This window comes from Vanderwaltozyma polyspora, genomic scaffold, assembly GCF_000150035.1.
Source record: "Vanderwaltozyma polyspora DSM 70294 KpolScaffold221 genomic scaffold, whole genome shotgun sequence".
NCBI lineage: Eukaryota > Fungi > Ascomycota > Saccharomycetes > Saccharomycetales > Saccharomycetaceae > Vanderwaltozyma > Vanderwaltozyma polyspora.
In genome coordinates, this window is record NW_001834498.1 from 1 (window position 1) to 10,444 (window position 10,444).

At 33.8% G+C, this 10,444-nt stretch overlaps 4 protein-coding genes across 4 annotated transcripts; all 4 read right to left on the bottom strand.

Moving 5' to 3' along the window:
• Positions 1–298: 298 nt before the first annotated feature.
• Kpol_221p1 (Tkp5 protein) lies at positions 299–604 on the bottom strand (the record flags this gene model as incomplete). Its single annotated transcript, XM_001642231.1, has 1 exon — positions 299–604. One exon carries the CDS (start codon positions 602–604, stop codon positions 299–301), a length of 306 nt encoding a protein of 101 aa, XP_001642281.1.
• Positions 605–2,372: 1,768 nt separating this feature from the next.
• Positions 2,373–3,323, bottom strand: Kpol_221p2 (SUR7/PalI family protein; the record flags this gene model as incomplete). The annotated part of the gene is made up of 1 exon (XM_001642232.1): positions 2,373–3,323. One exon carries the CDS (start codon positions 3,321–3,323, stop codon positions 2,373–2,375), a length of 951 nt encoding a protein of 316 aa, XP_001642282.1.
• Positions 3,324–4,112: 789 nt separating this feature from the next.
• Positions 4,113–6,518, bottom strand: Kpol_221p3 (uncharacterized protein; the record flags this gene model as incomplete). The annotated part of the gene is made up of 1 exon (XM_001642233.1): positions 4,113–6,518. The coding sequence occupies one exon, from the start codon at positions 6,516–6,518 to the stop codon at positions 4,113–4,115; it is 2,406 nt and encodes an 801-aa protein (XP_001642283.1).
• Positions 6,519–7,381: 863 nt separating this feature from the next.
• Kpol_221p4 (uncharacterized protein) lies at positions 7,382–7,960 on the bottom strand (the record flags this gene model as incomplete). The annotated part of the gene is made up of 1 exon (XM_001642234.1): positions 7,382–7,960. The coding sequence occupies one exon, from the start codon at positions 7,958–7,960 to the stop codon at positions 7,382–7,384; it is 579 nt and encodes a 192-aa protein (XP_001642284.1).
• Between the last annotated feature and the right edge of the window lie 2,484 nt (positions 7,961–10,444).

The following is a 10,444-nucleotide window of genomic DNA, read 5'->3' on the forward strand; positions in this document are numbered from 1 at the left end:
GGAACCATGGGTGGTGGGAGCAAAATTTTTTATTTGGCCCCAGGTGTTTCCTTCTTTTCAATTCAAAAAAGGTTTTGAAAGGAGAGGCCGAAGTTGACCTTCCAGGAAAAAAAAAAGGGCATGGTGGGGACCTTAAACACCATTTTCCCTACCCATAACTTTTTTTTTTAAGGTACTTCTAAAAAGTAAACAATTCCTGGTTGGACCCAGATCTTTTAGGTCATCCAGGAAAGGAGTTTCCTAATCTTTTTCCCAAATATCTTTTAGAAAACATTCTTTTTGATAAGAGAAACAAAGATTAGTGTCTAAAGATTATTTTCATAGACTTGATTTGAATATCAGGTAATCCATATTCAATTCTAACGGATTGAATATCTCCAGTTTCAACATATTCTGACCAAATGTGACTGGCTTCACCAACTACTTGCATAAAGTAATGATACCACATATCATAGTTTTGGACACCAAGTAGTTCAATGGGAATAAGGTCGGTTGCATTGGCAGGGCTCATAACCTGTTTGCGCAGGTTCGAAACCAGGACGGCACCTATTTCTTGAGATTGGAATAGGTGAGTGTTATTGGACTGTTGATCAGGGTGGGACATGGTTGTACTGGAGTGATAGTGGATATATTAACTGAGATCTAAGGTATAAGTACAATTATACGTTAGTTGTTTATTCAAGCTCTTGGTTTTTTATAAATTCTAAATATAGTATACAAAATATAAAATATAATTTAGTTCATAAAGTGAACATTAGAAAAGAGAAAATATTTTCTAGAAACTTGAAATCTGGTCTGCTTATATACCTTTTGAAAACTAACAGTTACCCTGAATGTGTTCCTGTCAGCAAAGTATATCTTTCAGACATAGGGTTAGATCTGGATAACTTAAGATTGTCATCTACTGATTCCCAGAATCCAACACAACGAAGCTGCAGATGCTGTTGCTGTTGTAGTTGTAGCAAGGGCAGCCACAGTTGAATTCTTGCCGCTGGCTCTTCTTCTGCTTCTGCTATTCTTGGAGGTCCCGCCATTGCTTGGGTCCTCTCCATTATTCACTTTCTTTTTTCCCTCTTTGCTCATCGTTAAATTTTACAGATTTGCCAGTACCCGCTGACAGTTCTCGTTCTTATTTTATTTTACCAAACGTCCCTGATATATTTCTAGACGCCGCCGACCAGTTCGGGAGCAGTTGTTGTTGTTATTGTGTGAGTAAACTCCCAAGTGCTTTCCAGTTCTGGTGGGTTCCTATCCAGTCCCAGGAATCCAGTCGTCTTTATATACCAGACGGTTTAGATCTGCGGGTGCTGATGCCATTCTTTGCCGGCGGCGGGATCGTCCTTCCAGTTTTCCTTTCGCTTCCCCTTTTTTTTCTTATTTCTTGTTTCTTGTTTTTATGTCTCATCTCTTTTTGTGTCTGTTTCCCAAAAATTTCCCCAACTTTTAAAATTCCTTTTTTTTAACTTTTTGTTGTTTTGGGATATCTCCAACTTGCCCAGGTGGCGGGCGGTTTGTCTCGGAGAAACCCTTTTTTCTTTCCTTCTTTGTGTTTGTGTTTTGTGTTTGTGTTTTTGTGGTGCGTGCATGAGTGCGTGTGTGTGTTTCTCTCCCTTCCCTCAAAAGATACATCGGCGGCTAATTAGTCTGACAAGAGAGAGAGCATTATTACAATCTCCCCACTCCACTTCCCAACGCAGCAATACACAAACACGACACGAAAAGGAAAAGAACGAGGAAAACGTGACCTACTCCTTTCACAGATTTTGCTCACCATAACGGAACTCTACTCCAAACCATCATTTAAACAATACATAAAGTATACACAAACATGTATTATATTATATTATATTATATTATATTATATAAAGACCACTTAGCAGATTATATTCACATATTAGGATCATCAATTGTCTCCTGGTAACGACTGAAAACATCGTCTTTAACTGGTTTCTTCTCAGTACCACTACTCTCACCAGCGTCACCATCAAATGACCCACCTCTGGGGGTGCTTTCTTGTTCAACACTCTCACCACCACTCTCCTTAACAGTTTGGGACTGACTATCAGCCTTATAATTGGCTTCTGACTTCCCTTTTGGCTCGTCAACATAATCTTGGGCTGCCTGGCCCTCCCCTAGTACCCTATCGTAATCGTGATAATCGTGATACCCAAAAGGTCTTTCCTTCTCATTCGTATCTCTGAGATGACTGTCACCTTCACATACTTGGAAGTTTTATTCAATTAGTTAGTAATAATGCAAATAATAATAATAAATGTTTTCTTAAAATATAATAATTAATAGTATAAGTGTAGTGTTTAATGCCAAGTTGTTGTTGTTATTGTTGCCGTTTATTCTTATAGACGTGTGATTATTTAAGGATCAATTGGTTTGTTTCTCTTTATCCTAGTGAAGAACCTGCTCTTCGACGTCACAGGAGGTTGCTGTTCTCTATATTGATTATCTAGTGTCGCTACATGATCGATCTCACCATTGTCTATAGCCACTCCTGGCGATGCTGCTGGTACTGTCGGTGCTTGTGCTGGCGCTGGTACTACCAGAGGATGTGGTGGTAGATGTGGTGGGGGAGCTCCATAACCTACTTGGGAATACGTTTCCATTGGATACTGACCAGTAATGTTATTAGGATAAATTATTTTGTTTTTCTCAAATAGACTAGTATAATTTCTCAATGAATATATAGAGTTAAGAGTGTCAATAATCAGAATAGCTACCGAAGCCCACGCAAACGCAAAATTATTCAATCCCATGGCTGCTGATAAATTCGATGAATGGAATACATCTTGAGCTTTAGCATAACAAGCTGTATACAATACAGTCGACACCAGAGTGAGAAATAAGGCCACCCATCGTAACACTGAATAACTTTTGAATAATCTGGGAGTTTGATAAAAATTAGTATGAATAGTCCCAGCAAAACTTAGTATATTAAAAATAAGGCCTACTAACCACAGACCCCACGCTGTTCTTGATAGATAGAAATATGTATTTCTATTCTTGATAAATGATTTTGGCACTCCTACTGTAGTAAGGAAGTTATCCACAGGAGAGAAGGGTGTAGCTGCTTCACTGTAGGTACAAGAAATTATATCACCAGCACTCGATATCGAACACCATCTATAATTAAACCATCTTGTCTTATTTGGTGCAATCCCACCAATACCTGAAGTATTCGCATCAAACCAATAGAAATCTTTAAGTGTTCCTGACGTAGTAGAACCTGATAGAGCAACAAATGACATTAACAACCCGGCACCAGAACTACTTACATGAGATATAATAGTTACTAACGTTGTTGGATCCATCTTGGAATTTGTTTTATTATTTAAAGTATAGTATTAATCTAGTACGGTTCTTATATAGTCAAAAGATAAGACAAATTAAACAACCAAGATCAAGATCAAGAACAAGAATCATCAAACTGTTCATCATAATTCATCCATAGATGCTTCACTTATATATGTAATCCCATCCTTCATCATTCATAATAAGGAAGATCAACAAACTCCTGTCATTAATATACATTCATACCCCGCCATTATTGCATATAGATAGAAACTTATCACTCCTAAACATGTACATATACCTATACATATACATATAAAAATGTATGAAAATTCAAGAACTAAATACCCACTTAACTCTCATATATAACCTCAACTTTAATGCGGAGGAAGATCTTCTTAGAGTGCACTTCTTCAAATAGAGGTTTGAGGTTAAACCTTAAAGGATACTTTACTTAATAGTTTCAAACTACAACAATGTTGCGAGAGAGGGGAGAAGAAAATATAGTAAAATCTATAGCAACAAACAATAATAATAACATCTGCGATGTCAAATCAAGATCATGAAATTTTTAATAACAAGGCTATGACTTTTTTAAAAATGACTAAACCAGGAGAGGTCTACAACATCATTAATGATACACATGGGTTGTTTGCTATCTTAACATATTCTACAAGTTATACTATCATAAAGGGGAGAGAGAGAGAGAAGAATACTTGAAGATGAAAAGTGAAGAAGGAACTATTACCTAAAAAATAACAATCATTCTTCTTTATATTCTTATTTCTATCTAAAGTCAAATGGACTATTTATTGTTCCTTTTTAACAGTAATCACATTACTTACTTGAACATTCTCTGAATATTGATCAACAATATGTTTGTTGGAGGTGCATGTATAAGGGTTCCAAATTGCTAGCTTACTATTTAATGATAGTTGTACTAATTTTCTTTTAATTCTTAATACTACTGATTCATTGATTAAATCATCTATTTTTGCAATTATTGGATTTGATTTATCCTTGATAATATCGGTTAACTGTGTTTCCGATATTTGAATATCTAATAATTGCTTTAAATTATCGACATTGGTGATATCAATTCTTAACATTCTTGTTGGATCAATGAAGTTATTTGTAACGAAATCATTAGTTACCAATATGCTTAAATATGACATGTTATATTTTATATTCATTATCTGGCAATCGATTTCATAAACTATATTATCCTTTGGATTGGCCAGGTTGAGTTCATTGAAATCATCACCTTTTACTAATTTCTCATTATTGTATTGATTGATATTTCTAGTTACATCTAAGTGACTTCGCACTTCGTAATCTTCTAACTGTGAAATGGTATCAAAGTCATCATCAGAATCTAAACTTTCATTAATGTGGATTTCATCAGGAGTAACTTGAGTTTCATATTTTAATGTAATAGTTTCATTACTTTGTTTGACTAATGGCACACAGATTGCATAACTATGGAAATTCCAAACTAATGCCCTTTGTGGTATTCTTTCTAATATCTGTTTATGGATAGATTCTAATTGTAATTTTTCATCAATTTTCAAATTCTGAATACCTTCATTTCTAATTAAACTGCATTCTCGTAAAATTGCATTTAATTTACCGTTGAACATTTTCACTTTTAAAGATAATTTGCAAATTATACCTTTATGAGTTAAATTTTCATTGTCATTAATGAACATTTTCTTAATTTCATAACCGTAAGCTTCTATGATTGATTTTTCAAATTTTTCAAATTGATTTAAATACATTACAACTCTAAACCCCTCATCTATATCAATTTTGTTGTTGTAATCGATTAAAAACCTATCAAATAGAAAATTTTGAGTAACGTTATTCTTGGTGAAGTCAGTGAAGATTAGTTTTGCGAAAGATTTATGCTCAAAACTACATGAGACCAACAGTCCCATCATGGTGACATATTTAATTTCACTTTCATTAAGCACCAAATCTTTGAATTGTATTAATGGATCGATGCGTGAGGGGTTTTTACGATCATTCTTATTTGGGGTGGATTGTTGTGGCTTGAATGATGTTGGTGGTATTGATTCAGTTGAACTGGACAATAGATTCCTACTAGGCATAAAACTTGAAGATGGGTCTAGGTTTTGTATGCTTGTATTTTGTGACTGACCGGATATATTAACGGTTTGAAAAGTCCAATAAAAAGTATGAAATGAATTCTCTAACTGTAGTTTTGCTCTTTCTAACCTGATGAAAAATTCTGTGGAGCTTATTACTTCTCTGAAACTTTGGGAGTCATTGACCAATCTACCGAAAAATTTATGAATTTCAGATGCATCCAAAATTAGAACTTCAATACAATTGCTGTTTGGTATTAGAATTTGCCTCTCGGCCTCAGTTTCCCATTCCCTTGGTATAATATATAAGCGTAAAATGGTATCCTTTAAATCTGATAAATCTTTAAAATCAGAGGGATACGTACCTGCAATTGTACCCGTAATAGAATGAACTTCACCTAGAGGTGCATCAATAAATACCGAAGATTTGGCCACAATAGGTGCCGGCGACGTAACTATCTCTGATAATTTTCTTTTCTTTGATAGGTTTCTTTCAACATTACGGAACGTCTCAAAAGCACTACTGGTTGCAGGTCTTTGAATTTGACTAACACTTGACTGGGCAGTATCAAAATATTCATCATCTATCTCTGATTTTACTTGTCCATTAAACCCACTGGATTCCCTTGAAAGAAATGACAATTCATTAGACTTCAAAGAGTCGATTACCAGTACGAAATCTTCGGGCAAAGCGAATGGTATTTCGTCAAAACTAAAACTCTCTGTTGAATCTTGATCCAAGTCAATAAGGTATTTTATAATATTTGTCACTTCCTCATTTCCTGACTTAACGAACCTTGTTACAGTTTCTAGATTAAGCGGTTTTATGTCATCAATTGAGTTTTTAGAATTATAAACTTGTAATTGCAGTATACAAATTTTAGTTAGATGAATAGCAGCAAACTGATATGGTTGCTTTTCGAATTCAATTTCTATATTATAGAACCTGCAAATCAACGAAGCACATATTTTTGCAACTTGATAATTTTTAGGGTCATCGCTAATAAATATTGAGTACAGGTGGTCACCATCATGTAAGGTCAATCTAAATTTATTTTCCTCCACCTTTATGCAGGTTAGTAACCCGTAGAACTGACGAGTTGTCATTGCCACCTATAATGATCAGATAACCAACATTATGAATTGATAATAGTCTATCTTGCGTTTATAGTGTTCGAGATTCATTATTGTTATATAAATGCGATGAGATGAAAAGAGGTGAACGCGTAAGGGAAAGAATAAAGAACTAGTTACGCGTAAGTATCATCACGTGACTACATAAACCAATAAGTACGCATGGTTACGTGTGTATATCATTATCACTGAGGTGAGGGACTGAACTGAAACAGAGTATGTCGATTCACGAAAAAGCCAAGTGCTAGACATCAAATGCAGGACGATATACAGTTCTATATACTTACCAATGAACTGGAACGAAATATTACATAATGGATTGCGAGTTGGAATGCTGGGAAAGTGATCTTTGAATCAGAGGAAAACATGGACGGGCACGAGCCCAAAACTCCTAAAATAACAATGAATACACGGCTAAGGAAACAGAATTTTAGGACAAGTATGAGGTTGCTACACAGGAAGAACATGTGATACAGGGTAGATGAGTTGTGCATATCTAGAGTTAAATAAAAGACTAATTGTTATTACATCCATCATTTGAATAAAAAACCATTAAATTTATGCAATAATATAACTTATATTCAATCGGTGTTAAATCTTTTTATACTCCAATAAGATAGGAATCAAATTAATTTATATACAGTTTATTTAACCTAAGCTAAAGAAGGCATTATCTGATATCAATTAAAATCTAAATATATTAAAATTAGAAGGTATACAAAATAAATAAATAAATATATAAAGAAACAGATAAACGAAATATAAGCGCTGCAAACAACGAAGTTTAATCGATTGGATCAGATTAATTAGTATGGTTATTCCTTGTAACTTCACTTTTAGTTCTTTTGTGGTTTATTAGCGTACTCAATGTGTTGAACATAAGCTGCTCCTTTAGTAGGTGTAACAGTGACTGATGTCCTTGATGTAGTTGGGGATAGAGGAAGAACGAAATCATCAGGAAAATCGGTGGTTATCCAGACAGTGGTTTCGACAATTGGAACAGAAATTATATAAATTGTTTCTGTTGTTTCCAAACCATCTGTACCAGTAAACGTGGTGGTGCCATAAGTTGAAGTAATAAAATCAGGAAGATTCTCGACATATGTGGAAATCCTTGTACTTGCATTCCTAATTGGTGTTTGAACAAAGTAAACGGTATTCGAGGTAATTTCGTATTCAACACATTTCTTTTCGACAATGACAGTTGAATAAGTGATATCAGATGACCCAGTCCAGTAGCTAGTACTAGTAGTTTGGGTGTTTACAGTTACAGCACCAGCGGGGGATAAGGTGACAGTGTTAGATCCAGAACTGTGTTCTGACACTGTTTCACCAGAAACAGAAGCGTCGTTAAAAAGTAAAATGGTTATAAAAGACAAAGTATTAATTAAACTTAATTGAAAATTGAACTTCATGTTTTTTGGTTTGATATTTTGTCGATGGAGAAGATTTGAGTTAGTTTTCCTTATTCTTATGAGATAATATTGTAATTGATGATTCGGGTTATGGGAATACAAACATTGAACTAATAAAGTTATGAAGGTAGTTCAATCCATTAAAATAGATTTTTCTTCACCTTTATATATGATTACTAAACTGAAAAAACTTGCGGTAATAAAATCAATAATGTTTTCGAGATTCAAACAGTTGTTAAAGTTTTAGTTTATGTTTCATTAGTTTCTTTTGGAATAAAGAAAGCCTCGTTAATTGTCTAGTATTATTAGATACAGCCACACCCCCATTTAAAACTGATTTTACCTCATTGGTCTTAAATCATACGATATTATCCCTCAACTATGATCATTACTTTCAACAGCAATTATCAATTTAGAATTTTGTTTAGCAGGGTTTGCACTAATAAGCCTGCCGATGTCAATTTCATTATTTGTAAAATTTTATATTTTAGATGCTCTTCAAGGTTATAATAGTACTGGTCATTAAGACCAACTTATTTAACGAGCTTGAAATTAGAAGTTGAGGTTTAAAACATGAAACCATTGCTGATGTTAAATATCATATTGCCATTGGATCAAAGCAACCTCATTATATAGGACTCAACCCATTGGATGTACAAACTGAATGTCTGTATTGATTGCTAGCCTTTTGGTAAAATTGAGATATTATTCAATTATAGATTTAATTTCGTGTAGGTTCAAATAAAGGCAGGTCTGTGTTTATGCACTGGAATCTTTTGGTGGAGATGTGTATGATAAATTAAATATATAATTAATTAGTATACTATAGCTTCTTCTATACTGAATAATATACCATACTCTACAATAATACACAATATCATACCAAAATATATAATAATACGCAATGGTCGCTTTTAATAACAATATTGAGAATATGAAACTACATTGTAGTAATAATACATATCTGGTCAGCTATCAAGGTTCTTGCGATGTAACCTCAAAACAATACAGGCCATATAAATCATGAAAAAAGTATTAAAAATGATTTAACAGAAATGTCTCTACAAAATTTTGAATTTAACAATATTATAATCAAAGGCTCCCATACTTTTAACTTGTGAGAGAGTTTGAGGTTGCCCAACAAATATAACTTGTGGCTTTGCACCATGTAAACTATGGAAGAATATAAAAGAATATTAGATATTCGCTGAAGCTTCATAGAACAAGAAGTATTTTCTACAGAATATTTTAGACTTTTGGCAAAAATGTTCAGACTTTCGGTTGGCATTTGTCCAGTTGCTTGTCGTAAACGTAACTGAAACAACCAGGCCACCACAGGAAGCTACCCATGACACCCCTTTGTCAGCTAATGTTTTAGAAGTTAGATCTAAAAAAGCTTTTCGTTTCTTTTAAATCAAACCTATGTCCTAGGTTAGTCCATAGATATTTATACAAAAAAGGTAAATTGTGATAAGTACCTCATCTTTTCTTAGGAGATCTCAGTGCTTGAATCAACTCTCTCCCTCTGATTCCTCTTATTGCATTGGATTCACTCTAAACACTCAATTGCATTTAGATTTAGATTTGAAGTGGCTTTTTGTTAGTTATATTGGCAATGTAATGAGTTCATCTTCACTTTTTAATTTCAATCGTTTCGTTGGTTCGTTCTTGGTCAGTCATTGATTCTTGTATCTGGTTATCCGTTATTCAATTGACTCAATTGCATACTATAACCTATCCCATCGTGAGCTCATCTCTTTCTTATATGTTAAAGTGAATAATATATACTTTTACTAGTTGAATAATACAATTTCGAAGTTTTCAATATTTGTCCATAAATGCACGGCTATATCTCTGGTGGTGAGATTTCTATGATGTAATTAGATCTCTTAGCATGGACTACACAGGATATTGCCGGACAGTATAGGTGCATGTCAGTTTCCTCATTAGGACACTTACATACGAGGGTGTATCGATTACGCTTTAGTACAAAATGATAAAATAAAGAAAGAGGACATTGTTATGTTTCATCATAAGAATGTCACTAATAGAGTGCTAATACATCGTATATAAAGGACATAGTTCGTGAAGCTAAGATATACACTTCTTGCTATTAAACAAAGGACCAGAGAGATCTTTATATATATTAATACCACTGTATAGTTATTATAATAGTTTGAAAAAATGATAGAGCTTATAACTAGTAACCTTAAGTACTTATATCTACGGCTTGTTACCCTAAATAAATGCTTAATACATTAATTTTTAATATTCCGGACCAAACAATACAAGGGCAAGGGTTTCACGTTGCTGTCCAACCATGTCTCATCTGAGGGTTAACAGAAGGTTATGTATAGTAGAAAGTAGATGTCACGTGCACATAATTGCATCTGAAATATTTTTTTCGAAGTTTACAAAGCCGGGTAATAGATAATGAAAGAGAAGAGAAGAATATTTAAAAGGAGAGATCGAAAAGATAATGAT